This window comes from Triturus cristatus, chromosome 12, assembly GCF_964204655.1.
Source record: "Triturus cristatus chromosome 12, aTriCri1.1, whole genome shotgun sequence".
In the NCBI taxonomy this organism is placed as follows: Eukaryota; Metazoa; Chordata; class Amphibia; order Caudata; family Salamandridae; genus Triturus; species Triturus cristatus.
In genome coordinates, this window is record NC_140595.1 from 303,697,575 (window position 1) to 303,718,115 (window position 20,541).

Here is a 20,541-nt window from a genome sequence, read left to right on the forward strand (position 1 = left end):
GCAATATTAATACGGCCTTGTCAGCCGGCTGCTGCTTACTGCTCACTATTCTATTCAAGCATGTGAATCTATGAAAGACACCCCAAATACTGGAGAAGAACAAATGTTACTTACCTGTAAACTGTGTCTCCAGTATTGGTGTCTTTCATAGATTCACATGCGACCCACCCTCCTCCCCTCAGAGGCTCTCTTCTCCTCATTAGACTCTTTTGTCACTCTCGTGCTACGAAAATCTGAGGGCCTGAGCCTCTGAGGAGAAGGTTCTAGAGGGTGCTTGCGCCTGATTGGCTAGAGTTTGGACTATAAAACGACAAGGATATGTCAGTAAAGTGATTCTTTTTTTCTCAATGCTTTCCTATGTGTCAATACTATCCTATGGTTTTTCACTTGATATGTTATTTTGAATTATATATAAAGTTTATTTGGATATGTATATGCTATTATGTGGTTATGTATGTGTATGTATATGTATATACATGGCACTTATTGTTTTTTATATACCGTGGGACTCCCACTTCGACGACGGGGAATATTCAAGCATGTGAATCTATGAAAGACACCAATACTGGAGAACCACAGTTTACAGGTAAGTAACATTTGTTCATAGTCAGCATGACTGGGTTGGATTCTACTAATCAAAAGATACCTAAACAAACACCCAGTAATGAATGTAGGAAGGTGGATATCTGACTATGGTTACCCCCAACTTTTTGCCTAGTGTCTAGCTGGTTTTTCGACTTAGTTGGCCTGAGATCCTGCCATTCAGGGTCTCAGGCTGTCTGCTCTCTCTGTAAAATGGACTCCATGTACCCTAGGTACATAACCAATTGGTAAGGATCACCTTATTGGACCCTGTACAGTGTACCCTAGGTACCCAGGGCATAGGTGTACCCTAGGCCTCCCAGGGGCTGCAGCATGTATTATGCCACCCCTGGTCTGGCCTTCCAATCAGACACAACTGGCTGATCACTCAGCTGGGGCAAGGTCGTGTAATCACCCCTTGCTTAGATATAGTATGCCTATATCTGCCCTTATATATAGACACATGTGTACCTATCAGTCACTCCTATGGCAGGCCTTAACAATCCTGGAGGCAGAGTGCTTGGTAACATGTGAGATGGTGCTCTAGCATGAGCTGAGCCTGTCTGCAGCTTTCGGAACCATGTCCTTATAGCTGTTCTATGATATAGCCTACCATATACTCTTAAAGTGCCTTATAATCTTAAACGGTTATGGTAACTATGGTTGGGCTGTATCAAAACATGTCGTGTAAGGTGTCTAACACTTTGGAATAATACCCCCATACCATTTCTGGTGATGAGGATATTATTCCTCCCATCTAGAGGGAGAGACATGTTAAAATCCTACTTTGCTGTGTAACCTCTGACCAAAGCCTCAGCATCACAAAATGGATGCTGCTGCCACAGACACAAGTCTGACCTCCTGCAGCTGGGAGTGATCCCAGCCAGGGAGGCCTGGACAATAGGTTTCCTGCTTGGGGAGGTGCTAGCACCTCCCCAGACAGCCTTTAGTGTATTGGGGCAGGGTGGGCTGAAAGGAATGAGACATGCCTGGGGCACACAAGGTGTTCCTTGCATAGTCCAGTTCAAACCGGCGCTGGGGCACTCCAGCCCCAGCTCTGGCGCGAAACTGGACAAAGGGAAGTGGGTGTAACCACCCCCTCCCAGGTCCCACCCATAAGGCGTGACCTAGCAGGTATCCCAGCCCCCCAGATTAGTATAAGAGTGGGAGTTGGGCCTCAAGACTTTAGATTATCCTGAACCTGCAAAACTGAACAGAAACTCTGGACCTTCGACATTCGACGAAAGAAGAAGACTGAAGAATCTCCCTTGTAGCCAAGGAGTGGCTACCCTGTGCAAACAGGCACCATCAAGTGACTACCCTTTGCTTTGTGAAACGTTCGACGAGGAACCGACTGCAGAGCCCGACCAGAGCCTTGATTTCCAGACTTCTCCGACCCTCATCCACATCTGCAGCAGAGCTGAGATCCGTGGAGGCGACGAGCGACGTGGGACCGGCTACCTGGGAAAAGTGGCTAGTAACTTACAGCGCAGCTTCTGAGGTACCCTCGAAGTTGTGCACCGGGGATTGAGAAGCCCCAACCCCAAGCACCATCTGCACCGAAGACCAGCCCCCCACACTCCACGAGTCCTGCGTGGGGCCCTTCAGCATTTTCCTGCTTGCCGCGTCTGTCCGGTTGCTTGCCCGCTGGCTAGTGGCCTCTGTGACGACGCTCCCTGAAATCTTCTGCGCTGGTTTGGCTCCTCCAGACTGGCTCCCGCTTCTCTGCAAAGAAGAAGCACCCCAGACCTTCCTGGTCTGCACCAGAAGCAAGTCCCTTGTTCTTCGTGGGTTCCGCTTGCCAAGGCTTGGTGAGTCCTAGTCCAACTTCGACGCCGCCGACAGCAAGAGCCTTCGTGGGACAGCTCGCCTCCTGGTCCTGGTCGTCCTCGACGCTTCCTGGTCCTCCTGGCTGCAGCGACAAGCTTCACCTTCACCTGCAACTCTTCACGACATCGCCTGGTTCCTTCCTGGTTCCACGTGGTCACTGGCTAGTGACCTTGACTCTGTCCCTTCTGCTTGCAGGTTTCTTCTCTTCTTGATCCCAGGCTTGGGATCCACCGGACACTCTCCCCTGACTGCCTGTCAGCATCTTTCTTCAGGCATCCATAGGAGTCGACGACGAAAACGACGCATCTTCACCCCTATGCACCCGCAGCCTGTGGGCTAGGTAACTTGGGTACTCCGGTGCTCATCGGGATAGTGACTATCCTAGTGTCTAGTTTTCAAGTCTCAACTTCCTAGCTACTCCGGAAGTGTCCTAAATCTATCTATTTCTAAACTGTAACATTGCTATTGACTTTTACGCATTACGCGTGAGTGTTTCCACTCTGCACACAAATCCCGTGGGCCTCCCACTTCCTAACTAACGCTAGTGTAGTGTAGCCCCAGCGATTCCCTAGGCCTAGGCCTATTCTATTTCCGTGACAGTGGTTCTTATACCACTTATTTAGTATATGGTTTGCGTGGCCCCTAGGGCCTAACTGTATTACTTACCTGTGTGACTTACTGTATGCATTAATAAGACTGTGTTGTACTTACCTCTAATCTCATAAAGAGTGCTGAGGGTTTGCTTAGAATAAATACACTTTATTTTATATATATATCTGTTGTGGTGTCCTTTCATTTGGTATTCAAGGGATTATATATGGTATCACAGCTGGCTTCACATGCCATTCAGAGTTTAGCCTAAGACTGCTCTTGTCCATGCTACCACTAGGATAGCTGGTCTATAAGGTTGACTTTACAACCAATCACCATAAGGGTATTTGGACTGATATAAGGTGTACACTATAACTAGTGACATCATACATCAGGCCAACTTCTCACAATGAAGACATTCAGGAGGTCATTCTGCTTGAAACATTGCAAGGGGAGGCCTTGAGTGGGGGGCCCAGCGCCCAATTAGTTGTCGGATGTAGATCCCCCATGGAACCCCGTTAGGGAAGTAGTTACACGCTCCAAAAGATCCTTATTGACGGAGGCTGTCCACCCCCTAGCTCTTCCATCTGAATCAAACTGTGCCAGGGAGAGGGGGGTTTCCTGAACCCAGCGGGTCGCAGACATCAAATCCTGTTAGCAAGTCTAGCCGTAGAGGGCCGACAAAGCCCAACAGAGGAGCTAGGAAGAAACCAGAGAGCTCAGTATGCCCAAATTGTCAAATAGGGAGTGGGGCGGAAGGGTTGCATGGAATTGTCAAAGTACTCGAGACAAAAATAGAACAGCTTCTACTTCAATATTTGGGGCCAGTAATGACAAAAATCACCAGACTGGAAGGGAAAATAACCAGACTGCTAGATCAAGACAGGGGAAAGATATCCGGGAGTAACCATCAGGGGAGGATGGAGGGGTTAGCAGCCGCTGACAGCGGGTGCAAGGCTACAATCAATAACGACCCCGAGCCTATGGAGCAGAGAGGAATAGCCTCAGAGACAGCAAAGACCAGTAACAGGAATTTGCGTTGTAAAGACCCAGGTACTATGTTGGCCCCTCCTCACCCTATGGACAATCGCCCAAAAATTAAGGAGCCCGAGAAGGTCTTTAAGAATAGCAGTATTGACCGAGTCCAGAGCACCCCAGGTCTCCAGACACTGGATTTACCTCCTGCATCCTGCCCATATTCGATAGTACTAGTAGGCGTGCCTGGTCTTAACCAGGATAGGGAAGAATCAACCAGCACACTGATAAATAAGGCCTCGCATTGGATATACAATAATACTACAGTAGGGAGCTTTCAGCACAGACACATCCTCATGGCCAGGAGAGTAGCTTGGATTGGGAACAGCAAGAGAAAATTTGCAGGTGACTGCGTCATTGTAAATTTTAGGCATCCTGAGCTAGTAAGAGACTTGCTCGACAACCGCCACGGGGAGAGGGCAAGCTGGTCTTGTATAAGGATGCTACCCCTGTATTTCTTTTACAGGGATAACGCTTTAGAGTCAGGACAGAGAACGCAGCGGTACTGGGCTACTGAGAAAGGCAGGGAGGATTGCTCTGGCTATGCAACAAACAGATTTGCACCTCTCTCCAGTACATCTGCCCTGGATGAACAGGACTGACTGGTGAGGAGAGGGTGTGGCGAGATCGAGAAAGACTGTGAAAATCAATCTAAATGTGACAATATAAGCCCACCAGGGACTCATGACCCGGAAATAGCAATTGGCGCCTTAGCGCGGCATGAGAGGGGTGCGGAAGACACGATCACAGAAGTACGCAGCCCAGAAACGCGCCCCACCTCAGGGAATACGAGTGGTGGGAATAGCGGGCCTGAACCAACCTCTAAGGAGTTGAGGATGATCCCTTGGAATATCGCAGGAATTGCAGCTAAAATCCAAAACAAGGAATGGTTAGATCTCATCAGAAACTACCACGTCATCTGTCTCCAGGAAACGTGGGAAGTTAATAGCAGTGCCCCATTCTTGGAGGGCTTTAAAATGTTTTTTGTCCCGACCAGCAAATCAACTATGGGCCGTGCTAAGGGAGGTTTAATAACGTATGTTGCATTGACGCTGCAAGGGACTTGGCAGGACCTGGGGTGGGATTCGGGTTGCCTCCAGGGTATTAGATACTCCAAGAAGGGTCTAAAGCTTATTTTTATAAATTTTTATAACGCTGGACAATCCATGTCGAACTCGGCCGAGCTCGAGGAGAGATTGGCCTGCTTACACGATATAGGGGACTCAAGCACCCAGTTGATTTTAATGGGGGATTTTAACTGCCATCAGTGCCCTTATCTGAAATGGGAAAGAGGAACCTGGGACGCATGCCCCTCCACTAAGGGTTGGCACTTAGTGCACTCTAGAGAGGGCATGGAATTAAGTAAAATTCTGGGTAAGTTCGCCTTAACCCACACAATGGATTTGATCGATTGTGGGTTGTCCAACACAATAATCCCCTCCTTTAAGGGAAGGGGAAGTGAATCAATTATCGACTACATCTTCGTAACAAATGTATTAAAATATAGGGTTACCCAATTTAAGATAGCGGTCAGTGCCTTTAGTGACCATAACCCCCTGGTATTATCACTGAGGGACAATAATCTAATTGCCAAGGCGGATAAAAGGACCACTGTGGGCCAGTATAAGGCAACGGACCAGGGCAGGAGAATCAGGTGGAACAACATTGACGGGGTCGCATTCCATCGAGCGCTCCTTGCCAATGCTGATAATCAGATATGGAGGTACCTAGATTCCACTGTAGAGGGGAGCGACTTGATCAAAGCTTTCGAGGGTACTGCCCAGCAGACTGACTCTTGCCCCAGATGGTTCGATAAGGATTGCTCAAGGGCCCACAGGGATCTGAAGCTGGCACTCAAAACAGTCCCAAAGGATAGAGGTATGATTGTCGCCTGCAGGACGCGCTACAAAACGGCCAGTAAACTGCGAAAAATTTCCCTACAAATCCAGGCATGGGAGTCGCTGAGAGAGGCTGCCGAGCGTCGGGACATGAATAGTTCCTGGAAAGTAATAAATGACCCTTGCTTACAGCCATCAAACAAACCGCAAGTGGCGTCCCATATCTTGCCAGAAGCATGGGTGGCGCACTTCACAAGCTTATATAACCGTGGTGAACTAGAAGAGCAACCACTTCTAGCTATAGGATTCCCAGCATGTACTCGGACGTATCTTACGGTACCCGAGGTTAAATCAGGAATTGATGGCCTGGTAGTGAGAAAGGCGCCAGGACCTGACGGGATTCCCCCTGATCTATTTAAAAGTCAGGCAGATCTTTGGGCTCCTATACTCACTAGGGTATTCAACACAGCCATTGAAGTTGGTATGCCTAGATCTTGGTCCACGGCTGCCATTGTACCCGTGTTTAAAAAAGGAAATAGGAACGACCCGCAATGCTATCGCCCAATATCCCTTATAGACGACACGGCGAAAGTTCTGGGGAGAGTCATCTAAACCGTTTGATGGTCTGGGCTGACGAAAACGACATCATTACAGACATACAGTACGGGTTTCGCAACGGTCGTTCAACCACAGACCAGTGTCTAAATCTCTATCACCTGGTGGCAAAGTTTACTCCGGCCAGGGAGGGCACTGTGTACCTGGCCTTTATGGATCTCTCAGCAGCATTCGACTGTGTCAACAGAAGAAAGCTGTGGGAAATCTTGGGAGCCATGGGTGTGGATCCAGGACTGATACATGTCTTACGAATGCTTCATCAAAACACAACGGCACAGGTCTGGTTTAGTGACGAGGGGGACCTCACGGAAGATTTCCTATGCAGGGGTGGGGTGAGGCAAGGTTGTATCCTTGCGCCTTTCCTATTCATGCTCTATATAAACGGTTTAGACAAGGCGCTCGGAGTCTTGGGGGTAGATTGCCCCCGCATTGGTAGAAGGAGTATACCTGTCCTCCTATACGCGGATGACGCGGTCCAACTGGCGCGCACTGGAAGAGGCCTACAGGCTCTTATCAGCGGATTTGTTAGCTTTATGGCGGACCTAGATCTAGCCCCCAACCTCTCAAAGTCATATGTCATGGAAGCAGGCAAAACGCCTTCTAAGAAATGTACCTTCACAATAGGGGCACATAAACTTGAAAAAGTAAAAGTTTTTAACTACTTGGGGATCCTTTTTGACAAATATCTTAATTTTAAACCATTAATTAGGCACAAAAGCAGCCAACATCCCAGTGCTGTGGGATCAGTTATGAATTATGCCGCTAGACTACGCCGGTGGTCACCTAACGAAATAGTGCAACTATATAGTTTGGTATGTTGTGCCAAGACTCTGTATGGGAGGGAGGTGTGGGGTTTTTCAGATCTAGCAAAAATCCAACTGGAGGAAAACAAGTTGCTAAGAAGGCTTCTGCAAGTGCCCCATTGCATCCCTTCTTTTATTGTTCATGAGGAGCTGGGTATCACATATCTTAGTGAGAGGGCATGCCTCAAACCCATTATCTGCTGGATAAAAATTTGGACAAATCCAGAGGATAGTCTAAGCAGACATATTCTGGAGGACTGTATGAGGGGGGATAAAGGGCTCCGAATACCCTGGCTCAAATATGTAAGGGACGCCTTGACCAGATTGGGCTACGGAAACTTTTTTAACGAACCACTTACACTATCTATCGGAGACAAGGGCGTTATAAAGGCAGCATTTTTGCGGTATATAGCTAGGGACAGAGAAGGGCGAAAAATCACAGTAAGATCCTACCTGCTTACAAAATCATCCCCGGGCATGGAATTTTATCTCTCTAACATGTACAATAGACATGACAGATGTTTGATGACCAGATTTAGGTTAAACCTTCTGAATCATATTTTATCAGTTCCAGCCAGGTTTGTAAACGATATAAATACAAAAGGGTGTTGCGGCTGCGATCTAAGATCTCCGCAAGATACCCTTCACTTCGTTCTAATTTGTCCTTTCTATGCTCATCCCAGGTCCCTGTTCTTAAAAACCATCTTAAGACGGTCCAAAATCAGACAGGCTAAAGTGGCTCTTTTATTTCTTAAGCTCTCCTCCGACCCTTTTACCTTATTCAGCACTGTACACTTTTTAAGACTGGCGGTAAAGTTAAGGAACACCAGAGGAGAGGACTAGCTCCTTGGACTCACTGAGGCATGGAAGGGTCTAAGGATACCATCTAGACTTGCCCTGTAATTTCTTTTTGAACTCACGAGTACGATGAAGGGTTCCCCCTCTCACACCTTTGGGGAAATTTTACATTGCTGAATCAGCCTGGGCCCGCATTTAACTGTCCTGTTTTTAAATTGTTAATATTGTTGGGTTTTTATCACTTTTTGTATATATGTGTATACGTGCAAATCTGTCTAACTTATAATGGAATTTGGACTGTTTTTAACATGCTTCTTTTATGGATATTTCTAAATACCCGAATAAAGATCATTGATTTGATTTGATTTACTCGTTCTCACGTTCACCCTGCCACACACACACTCCCCAATCAATGAGCAAGTACTACGACTTTTAAAATGGCCTGGATCATAGATCTTTCTAACATAACATTAGTGGATATACCAGTGCTTGTTTGTAATTGTCTCCACTAGGTGAAATGGAGTAGGCCTTTGGTACATTGAAGTAATTGTGTTCCTTCACGATCTGTGGCCAGTATAGTGATACGATTTCAGGCAAGAGCAGGCTTGCAACTACTGTTATTGTCTACCTCCTGATCCTGACATTCTGGCTAGTTGACAGGGTCTAAAGACGAAGCCGCGAAGTATAATGGAACATCAAGTGACGCTCCTTGCCACTAGGAGAGTCCGATTGTTAATAATGAACCCATTGAATCACAACAGAGAAATACATTTGCAGGCAATCCTGTCTTTTTGCATCTAAGCCAGTTATAGTACTGTCCAGACATATACATTATGCCTATATTCAAAATCAAATGTCATGCAGCTTGTAATGTTCAACTGACAGCCAGCAGTCCTACAAGCAGCCCTTGTCTCACACAGCAATGTCTAATTTAGCTTGTACCTCAGACCTAGAGTCTGGTGGCACTGATTGATGCTAAAATGACAGTGACCCAGAACAGGCGGCCATATTGCAAGTACCGTTGTCTACATAAAATTAAAAAATAGACCTCTTTAGGAAACCTGATATAAAAGGTTTTTTTTCTCATTTGCTTTCTGAAATGTAGAGAAAACATTAGTTTAAGACGTTTGTGGATTCCATCTTTCTAATTATATGATTATGCATAGGATACCCTTGGTGATGAACTATTGTTATGACTAAACCTTTCCTTCCTCACCATATTTTTCCAAGTCCCATGCCCATTTACATCTTTTAAATAAGGTTCCTGATGATGCTGTATACTATGTTGAGGGACTTTGGACTGTGAGAGCTACTTGATGTCATGAACTGTCTGCTCTGAGGCCCTTATGCCTGATGTCGTTTCAAACTGAGCTTTTTGGATCAGAAGTTCACCAGCCTTTAAATGCTTTGCAGGGTCGATTTCAGTAAAGCCGTGAGCAGCAGCCCCGCATCCCACACAGTGCCCTTTGAACCTGTGACATCGGGCAAGGCGCAGGTGATCCTCTCCTGGTGGGATATCGACATGGATCCAGATGGCACAATTAAATGCACCATGGAGCCACACTGGATACAGCAATCTCCTCAAGATGTTCCGGTATGGATGCATGTTTTTTTAGAAAATGGCTAACACTTTTGTTTTATTAAATGACAACAACGTTGATTTACATTGTGAATAATTTATATATCAAAATATGTCTGGTAACATGCGCCGAGATCATAATTTCTATGACTATAGCTTGGTAATTACACATTTTCTGCAAGTTTCTGGAGCCCATTCAAGTAAAACATCGTTCTACTAACATTTCAGCTTTTGGTAATTCCAAATTAAAAAATTATGAAGCCCCCTTCTCCGATTTTAAGCTGTGTGGACCACACCAAAAATCATAGCACCATTCTCTCCCACCTTTGTCAAAGTGAAAGCAGCCTTCATCTCTGCTTAGCTTCTTGAATCTATGCCAACTGTCTTCATAACCACTGATGCTTTTGGCAAAGAAATATGAATGCATATGGAGGGTAGCTTTCTTGCCTGATAATCTTGAGAACAGACAAAGAGGGATTTGATTGTAACCAAAGAGGGATTTGAGGTTGAAACAACAAACTGTTTCTGAGTCTTTGCTGAAACGCCCCTCGTGGGAGATTTAATTCCGCAACTGCTCATGGTGCCTTTCTCCTCTTTCAAGCAAAAGAGGACACTCGCTGAAGGATGCTATCACCTTACATAGGTCAGAATATAAAGTGTTTTAAGGCACTGATCTATGTTTGGCAGAAAGATAAAAATAAAACTGTCAATCTTCGGGTTAACGTCTGATATATCTCTCTTGAATTATAATTGTGTATTTAATTCATATAGCCCTGCTAAATCCCGGCGAGTGAGTTCCATAGCACCAATTCTGCCAGGTGCTGAGACAGAACCCTGCCAAAATAATGTGTTTGAAGGTGGTGGGAAAGGAAGGCCCATAAATGGAACTAAAATAAGATAGAAACTTGTGAATATCAGTTGTTCTCTATGCAAAGAAATTTTTGGTTTCAGGAGGCAGCGTGGTGAAAGCTTTTTAATTTCTTGCCAAGAACATCAGCAGTGGCTGGGTTTAGATCTCGGAGGAGAGTGAGTTCCCTCAGACTGTGTGAGACTAGACACTCAGGTTGTCCTCACTTAACCTTAAATGGAGTAATTTAGGAGGAGAAATGTGACTAATGAATTGCTGCTAATTAATGAGGCATTAATACTCTCAGGAGCAAGAACCTTTGCTGACTGATATATTGGTGTTATGTAACCTCCTTAATTAGGCAAGCCATTAAGCATAAACAGCTATTAAAGTGTTTTTTTTAATAGTAAATATTAAAGTAATGACCGCTGGGAGCAGTAACAACCTGTGCACTTGGAAATCAGAAATATGGATTCCCCTCACCACTTCTTTGGCCAGTACCTGAATTTCTCCAGTATTTTTTGTTTGAGATGGCCAACACAATTATTGCTTTCCAAGCGAAATATGAACAGACCATATTTAACATATTCAGTACCAGGTTTGCTGTCGAGGGAACTAATGACTTGCTGACAGGTAAACCTTTACTACTTCATTCAAAATAATTGATCTCACTGATACTTCAGATAATAAACCCTAAAAACACGCATTGCGAATCTTGGACCTTTATTGGCCACGAGCAAAGAGTGGTAGCACAGCATTATGTGTCTCTTGTTGGATCTCTAAAACCTCTTCTGTTTTATCAAGAAATTCCCATATCGTTCCTTTTTGTGTTCCAGCAAGGAAGGTTTAATCCTTCTTACCTACTGCCGTGCTTTGTCAGAATAACCAAGTGGGTAATTTGATGATTGGGGTGCGACTGGATAGTGCAGTGGGCGCCCTCCATCAGCCCTTTGGCAGAGAAGTGCACACTGCATATTAAGAAATCCACGCTGATTAGGCGGGTATCGTTTCTGCAAAAGTACTTCCACCAGTGTGACAGGAGCAGTTTAGGTAAAAATGAATGCGGGCTGACCACCATGTCAAGGCAGTCCGCGTTGTGTAGAAACCGGACACCGTATTGCCCGGCGGTGCAGGGGACACCTAAATCTAGATCTGATCAATTTGCATACGCCACCGCGGTCAGCAAGTATTACGTCTAAAACCATACGGTTTTGAAGCGTTACAAGGCGGTCGGCAGCGAGTTCCGTCATGAGATTACTCAAAGCTCCCGCTGTTTCATTTATGGTGGCCTCAACTACTCGTGTTAGCTGCCTAATGTGCCGACTGTTAATCATTGGGCCCCAGAAGGGTAGGACTCCTTTGAAAAAGTCTCCAGCCTCCTGCCCTGTCGTGCCTTGGGCGTCTACAACACCCCGCCTGACCCATTTAGCGGGGGTGGGGACCAACAGTGCCGTCCGATGATGGTCGGCCTCAGCTGTGTAAGTGGGGGGCAACAAAAAGGACACATAGCATGTCCCCGAGAAATTTTCGGGGAGCCAGGCTCGGGCATGAGAGCCACAAACAAAATACGTATTCTCGGCGGCTACTAGGGGGGAGGTCTTGGCATCAGTCAAGGTGTAGGTAACGGCACATTCACTTTCCCCAAGGCAGGCGTTCTTATTGCGGCCTTTCCCTCTTAGGCATACATGACCTCGGTGAGGAACAACCCAGACCGTTTTACCCTGTTCCCCTTGGGCAGAACGCGACCGTCCCTCAAACTGTTTGAGGTAAAAACTCTCAGTATACATGCCATAACTAGCATTCTCTTGTGCCGAGCCTGACACACCCAAACCCGACATATAGTCGATGGCCGCAAGAAGGGCCTTTTTATGACGGTCATTTTCTTTCACCGGGGTATCTATTACAGCTGCTGTAAAAATGGCTGCGAAAGCTCGTGCAGATCCTCCCACTGAAACGAAGGTTGTATCGGGTTGAACCAGGCACTGTTTGACATTGGAAGAGGAGGTGAGGCCTGGTGGTATCAGTCCTTAAGTCTGGTGGGACGGCCGCTTGCAAGATATCGTCGTCCTCCTTCTCAGATGTGGCAGAGTCAATATGAGCATCGCTGAAGGGGACAAACCTCGGTACCTGCTCACACTCAACGTCTCCTATTCCTTCTTTCACCCACTGATCATAAGGCAGAGGCAACGGCACTTTCTTGCAGTGGACTCCGTGAATCCAATTTTTCCTTCCAGCAACCTTTACAGCTGTGCGAGTCGTCAAAAGGACCCGCTGAGGAGCTTTCCAACGAGGCTCGAGATTCTTGGCCCTCTGGAAGTTCCTCACGCACACCTCAGTCTCCTGGCTGTATGGAATGTACCTGCTGGTGAAGAACACGCATTTTATTAGTCAGCTCATACAGATAGTCGACCAACATAGGATATTCGATGTCAGAGAACTTCGTGGGCCTAGGCACACCCCATACATTAGCTGGACGCCCAAACACCACTTCATACGGGGATATTCCCGTGCGTGAATGGACTGTTGTCCTAGTGGACAAAAGGGCCAATGGCAGTGCATCCGGCCATGATAGACCTGTGCTAGCCTGAATTTTAGCCAACTTTAGTTTTAGGGTACCATTGTAACGTTCCACTAATCCAGCTGACTGTGGGTGGTTGGCTGCGTGAAATTTCTGCTTAATGCCCAGACCTGTACATACTTTCTGCATGACTTGTCCCACAAATTCGCTACTATTGTCACTCCACACTACTCTAGGTAGGCCAAATCTGGGGAAGAACTCTTTCAGGAGTACCTTAGCAGTTGAGACAGCTGTATTATCCTTAAGAGGGTAAGCCTCTATCCATTTAGAAAAGGCACAAACCACCACCAGGACATATTTCAGATTATTACACCTTTCCATATGTATGTAGTCTATCTGAAGGACCTCAAGTGGATACGAGGGTGGTGCAAAGTGTCCAGCTGGTGTTGGCGTGCCCTTACCAGGATTATACATTACACAAATCAGACAGTTCTTCACTACATTTTCTGCACATTTTGGTATTTTCGAATTCTGCCATACTGGTGCTAACGTTTTGCATATCCCTTTTGCGCTAATATGGGCTGGGCCATGGGCCATAGTAACTACTGGGAGGACATACGCGTCTGGCAGGAGCCAGCGCTGCTGATCTGACAGATCTATCCAACAGCCAGTTTCGTCCAATCGACCAGTCATCTCCTCCCACCTTGCTTTTTCCTCTACTGTAGCATCTGCTTGGATATCCTTTACATTTTCTAAGGTATCCTCACACATCCCTCCTTCTACAACCCATCGTGCAGGTCCAGCCATATACATTCTATTGGATAGGTTGCTTGCTGTTTCTTTAGCGGTTTGGTCTGCAAACGCATTTCCTTGCCCAGTAACATCACTTATTTTCTTGTGGGCACTACACTTTATTACTGCTATCTTAGCCGGCATCGTGAGTGCTTCTAGCAATCTATTAATCAGTTGACCATGTTGTATCTTAGTGCCATGGGAGGTGAGGAACCCTCTTTCTGCCCACAGCCGGCCAAAGTTATGCGCTACCCCAAAGGCATACTGGCTATCAGTATACACATTCACCACTCTTCCCTTGCTTAATTCGCATGCTCTTGTTAGGGCCATTTATTCGGCAGCCTGGGCCGAATTATGTGGTATTCGCTGTGCCTTTACCACTGTAGAGGGTGGTGATAGCATAGGCGGTTATTGTATCGCCATTGGGTAGCTTAAAGCATGAACCATCAACATAGAGTGTTCCATCAGGCTTTAAAAAGGGTACATCCTGTAGATCCACTCGACCCTTAGTCTCCTCTGTTCTGAAAATACAATCATGTTCTCCCTCCACAAGGTCTGAATCTGAGGGAAGCGGTAAGAGAGTAGCTGGATTCAGTGTGGTACACCTCTTAATAGTGATATGGCTAGCTAATAGTGTCAGTTCATAACCAGACAGACGGGCACTAGTGAGGTGTTGTGTCTTTGTTCCGTTTAATAGCGTGTCTACTGCATGGGGAACCATTACAACAAGTGGGGTGTCCAATACCAGACCTGCTGACTGTCGGATGGATACTGCTGCTGCTGCCGTTGCTCTTAAACAACTGGGCAGTGCTCGGGCCACTGGGTCTCATACTGGAGAGAAGTATGCACATGGACGCTGTTTGTCTCCAAATTGCTGTGTTAACACTGATAATGCACATCCTTCTCGCTCATGGACATACAATGTGAATGGTTTTGTATAGTCTGGTGTTCCTAACACAGGGGCTGAGCATAGGTCTTGGAAGCTTTTCTGACATTCTTCTGACCAAGGAAGTGGATGAGGTGTGTCTTTGAGTGTCAGAGATAATAATGGTTTGACCATTAACGAAAAATTGGGTATCCATTGGCGACAGTAAGAGTTAATACCGATAAGGGCACGGACCTCCTTCTGTGTACGCGGGGGTGTCATTGATAAAATTGTCTGTATTCTTTCAGGGGTCAGACGTCTTCCCTCCTTCGACAACAAATTACCTAAGTAGGTCACTTGATGTTGACAATACTGTAATTTAGTGAGGGAAACCTTGTGATGGTGAGTAGCCAAATGCTGTAGCAGCTTCAGAGTTGCCTGTCGGCACAATTCCTCTGAATCAGCCGCAATCAGCAAGTCATCCACATACTGAATCAAGGTGGTGCCAATGGGCAGAGATAGAGAATCCAACTGCGCTTTTAATGCTTGACTATAAATAGATGGACTCTCAGTGTACCCCTGGGGGGCGTGACAAAACCTGAAGCTGCGACCACCCAGGGAGATTCCAAAAAGACCTCTACTAGTGGGTGCAATGGGAACGCTAAAGAAGGCATTTTTCAAATCAACAAACAGAAAAGAAACAAGCCGTTGGAGGAATCATAGTAAGAGAGTGGTGATATCTGGGACAACAGGGAACTGTGGAACTACCAGTTTAAGTGCTCGCAGGTCTACTACTAATCTGTACTGAGGAGGTTTGTCAGGGTCTGTTCGTTTAATGACCGGAAGAACGGGGCTATTGCATGGATTACCGCGGGTCTCCTCCATTACACCCTTCTGGATCAAGTCAGAAATAATGTTTAAAAGGGCACGCTCACCTTCCGGTGGTATCTTATACTTAGGAATGCGTGGAAGACGCACATTCTCCTTTAGAGTGACAGTATAAGGGGGGACGTCTAACAGTCCTACATCATTATCCCCACTAGCCCATAAGGAAGCTGGGAGGGACTAAAGGTCCTCTGGCAGAGCTGAACGAGAGAGATACATAGAGGAGACAGTTTTTGGACCCAGTGTCAAATGGACCCCTCCGGGAGAGCAATGGATGGTAGCATGCAGTCTTTTTAGCAAATCCAGTCCCAACAAATTTTCACCACATCCAGTGGTAAGAATAAAGGGCGATTCCAGGTGACAAGGGCCAATAGAGAAGGGAAGGAGGCAGGAAACAGGGTTTCGGATGGGCGTTCCAGAGACACCCACCGAAACGTTTTGTGCGCCAGACAAAGGTGCCCCAGGGAGCTTGGAGTGGATGATGGAACTTCGGGATGCGCCAGTGTCAACCCAAAATTTCTCCCGTACTCCTAAAGTGGTCATAGTGACATAAGGGCCACGTTGACCCACAGGAATATTGATAGCTCCCTCACTCTGACCTGGGCACTCCTAGTGGGAAGTAAAGCCAGTCCCTTCCGCGGGATAATAATCATCGTTGTAATAATTCCCTCCAGGGGGATCGAAACAGTTTTGGTCCTGCTGCAAGAGAGGTCTAGAGTCCTGGGGAACACCTCCACCACGGCCTCTGCCTCTAGATGAGGAGCCCTGCCGACCTCCCCCTCCACGAGGGGGAGCTCCCTGCCTCTGTTGAGCCATTAATACGGGACATTGGTCACGCCAATGACCTTCCTGTCTACAGTATGCGCATTGATTCGGGCCCAGGGAGGGCGCACGCCAGTATATCTGACAGACTGGAGTAGTCGTTGAGGGGGAGGGGCAGCATGGGGTGCCTGCCTATTTGTGGGTGCGTAAGCTTGCTGAAGCAAAACCTTTGTCTTTAAATCCTTTGTTCTTCTATCTGCTTTTTCTTTCTCCTCCTGATCCCTATTCTCATAGTACTGGGCTGTGGTAAGGATGCCTGCGGGTGTGGAAATAGGCCAAGCACTCCCGGACATTTTAATTTTAGAGGAAATTTCGGACAACAGGTTAGACACAAACGTATCAACAAATAATCGTGTTCCCCCTTCAGTAGACATATCCTGGCCACTATGATCAGTAAACACTTCCTCGAACCTAGTGAAGAAATCAGACACACTTTCGTCTTTTTTTTGTTTGCAAGCAGTCAATTTATCCCAATTAACCCGGAGAGGGGGCATTATGGTCTTCATTAAATCAATTATTCTACCGGGCAAATCCCGAATCAACTGTTCAGGCTTGGCTCCGCCCGCCTGGTCAGCATCTACCTGTTTAATATGTTGCCAGGTACCTCCTAATTCCGCCACCTGATCTGCTCGTCGGATCTTAGTCCAAACATCATGCGGCACCACATTACCCATCAACATATCTATATCGGCCAAATTCATTATACATGCTTCTATGGTCTGAGTAAGTTCCTTATAGTAACCGGCCGGGTTTTTTCGGGGGTCAGGCAAAGCTTGTTTCAAAGTTAGGACATCAGTTCTCTTCCATGGTACATGAACCCAAACCTGCTGAAAGTGACCCGGTATTGCTACACCTCCCACCGCCTGCGCAGCCGGACCGGGACCGGGTCCCTCCAAACAGGCTGAACCTCTCATCGGAAAGCCCTTTCCCAGGGTACAGATGCCGTCCTTACCACTATTCCTGCAGGTCAACATATCACGATATGAAACTAGAGTAACAACCGCATCGTACAGATCCTCACCCTGAACGAAACCAGATGCCACATCTTTTTGCAACTGAATCAAACCCTCTGGGGGGCCCTCTGGTATTATATCCTGCCGCATTGTAATCAGGATGTCACACATCACATCAAAAACATATCGCTGTGTGGCGCTTCTCCATTGACAAAACGTCTCTATAATGTCATTTGAGCCATACGCGCCTGTCGGTCTAAGACACTTTGTTCATGTATGTCTGTGTACAGATGTCCTCGAAGCGACAGTTTACGGGGTGTACGAGAGCGTATTGCCTTAACGAAGGGTTACAGAGATGCTGAAAGGAATCGGGAGCCACGAGATGATGTAGAAAGAGACGGAGGCGGGACGGAGACGAGAGGTGACACAGTGGCAGGAGGAGGTGGAGTTGAAATGGTAACAGGGGCAGTCGGATGAGCTTGTTGTTGGGGAATCGCGGGACCTCCAGGGGGGAGGTGAGGGGGCGGCTGAGGTGGTAGGTTCACTTGGGCAGCTACATTCACTTGAGGGGGTGCATTATATCGGGGGACAGGTGCTCCTGGTGCATAGGGAGGTGGGGACATGAGACCATAACTGTCTGGATCCTTTCGATCCCCAGGCAACATAGGTAAAACAGGATAACACTTGTCAGTGTCTAAATGATGAGCTCTATTAACCATCTCGATGTTTCTATCTATTTTCTCTTGTTCATGAGCCTGTGCCTTTCGAATAACGGACAGTCGCATTTGTTTGGATTCTAGTTTCTTCTGTTTGATCTCCCTCTGTTTGGCCTCTTTACGCCAAACTTTAAAGGAGTCAAAATGGCCGGTCGGCCCTTTCGGCTAAACAGTTTCCCTTCCAAATTATCCAAAACACGCGGCTCAAAACTCCCATACTGAGGCCACTGTAATTCACCATCTGTCTTAGTATATTTCTGCCACAAAGAAGAAAACACTATGGGCCCTATACCATGTTTAACGTATATTTCGTGGTTGGGAGTCCCCAATGGAGGAACTGGGCAGGATTCCTCCAATGCGGAGTCCCTATCACAAGAACAACAACACCATTTACGAAACTTACTAAAACCAGGCATTACAAACTCCTGAAACAATCATCAAGGGATACACGATAAAAATAGTACAATCAGTACTTACCCCTTGGTTTCGGCTTTTGCAAAAGTCGAACAGACAATCAATACTAACTTTATGTCGCGACTAAAGTGGGAAATCCCACTCTTACCTGACCCAATCTCTTTGTCACCGCCAGAGGTCCGTCTAGTGTCTCGACCAGTACCAACTGAGTCGACCAGAACAGGGGCGTCAGTCAGGGCGGTGGCCACTTAGCCTTTGGGAAGGAGAAGTCACGTCGTGAAAGACCTCGGGTCCACGAAGACAACCGGTGGTCTATGAAGTGGTGCGCATCCTTCGGAATTCACCTCCGGGAACCTACAGTGTGAAGCTTTACTAATTTTCCTGACATCTAATTTTGTTTTTGATTTTGATGAGTTTCAGGCTGTACCAACTTTCTGTTTTAATGTTGAAATCTTCAACTAGGCATTGTTATCCATTGTTAGTTAGAAGGCCCATCTGAAGTACTGTAGGAGGAGTTGGAGGTCATTGCAGGGGTTGTTAAGGTGTTTGGATGACAACAACAACAACAACTGTTTTCAAGGACATCTTCAGGCATATTTTTGAAGGCTTGGCACATGGTATTTCTTGGCTCTTGTTGTTGCCTCGGTGTGTCAATGCAAAACAGTTCAAATCAATAGGAACACGGTAGCCCAGGCTAGCTTTTCCAAAGTGTAGCAGTGTATCCTGGTTATTGAGCTCCAGACGAGGTACAGTACCTTGCCCTTGCAGTGATTATGGCTTTGAGATATCTTGTTTAATGTTAGTGCACCCAGAAGTTCTACAAAGCCATCTTTCGTGGCCTTCATAGACAACTCTCATGTAAAGTTGAAGTCACGGAGGGAGATGTTGGTTGAGTTAGTGAAGGTTGCTATGATGAGGTTCTTCATGAGGTTCGAAGAAAGTTTATTTAGATTAGTGATTTTTTTAGTCAACGGTTTTGTGGCCTCTCATGTAAACTTCAAAACAATACATCTTGCAATAACAAACAGCATGGTCCAATCCCACCAGGGTCTTTACAGACATACATAAAGAGCTTTACTATCATTATTTTTGCATATTCTTACTAACGTCCTGTGAAGAGCGGCTGCTATAGCCACTGCTGTCAAAGTAATGCGAGTGGTAAACGTGCACAGCCCTGCTTCTTTCCTTATTCAAGGTCCATTATTTAGAGACTACACCTCATGCCCTGACTTTAGCAGTAGGTGCTGTATATTGGACCTTAAGCTACACCAATAGTTACGGACTAAAATTGTACTGCTCCAGAGCCATAAACAGAAGCTGGCAGTTATAGAATGATCTCAACATGAAATCCTAACCTTGGTCTACCAAAGTTGGTGTGCGCTGCACTGAGGCCAGATGGTTATAGTGAGATGATTTTGTGGCAGTCAGGGGGATTAGGCAAGAGAGGATTTTGAATGTGTTGGTCAATGACTATCAAGAATGCTTCGTTTACGCCATGTCAAGAAGGATCATTTTGGTCCATATATGCAGCTTCCATAAACAGTCATACAATAGAACACCAAGTTGTATCACAGATCACCCCTTATAGATCAGCCATCTTGAAATTTATGAGTTAGCATTTTTGATTTTACCAGGTATTCAGAGATGTATGCCCAGGATTGGTCATTCAGATTGGACCATCCTTTGTGGGCCGAGGCCACGGCAAAGACCCCCTCCCAAGTACCACTCCTCAGGCTTTAAACCAACACGTTTTAGTGCTGGTTGCCGCATCACCGCACTAAAATGCATTAGTCACACATTTATGGAGCTCCTCCACACTGTGGAGATCATGAGGCGCTCAATTAAATAAAAGCATCCTGTGCTCAGTGCTGGTTATTCACTGCCGTCGCACTCCGCCTGCCCAGGCAGTTTGCAGCTGACCTGGAGGCATACCCGTTGCTATGGTGACTTCACATAGTGTTCTGGAATGGATACACTTTTTCTTCACCACACAGCTAACGAAATTGTGCTTTCTGATGGGGCGCGACCTCTAGAGGAGACAACGGACGTGTGCCACTG

The 20,541-nt window shown here is 46.5% G+C and overlaps 1 protein-coding gene across 2 annotated transcripts in view; it reads left to right on the forward strand.

Annotated features, from left to right (window-relative positions):
• PRMT7 (protein arginine methyltransferase 7) overlaps nt 1-20,541 on the forward strand; it is a 654,823-nt gene that overhangs the window by 202,994 nt on the left and 431,288 nt on the right. For both annotated transcript variants that reach the window (XM_085637728.1, XM_085637727.1), the window contains exon 8: nt 9,506-9,686. In XM_085637728.1, coding sequence (XP_085493854.1) covers nt 9,506-9,686 — 181 coding nt within the window. The remainder of the gene's footprint in view (nt 1-9,505; nt 9,687-20,541) is intronic.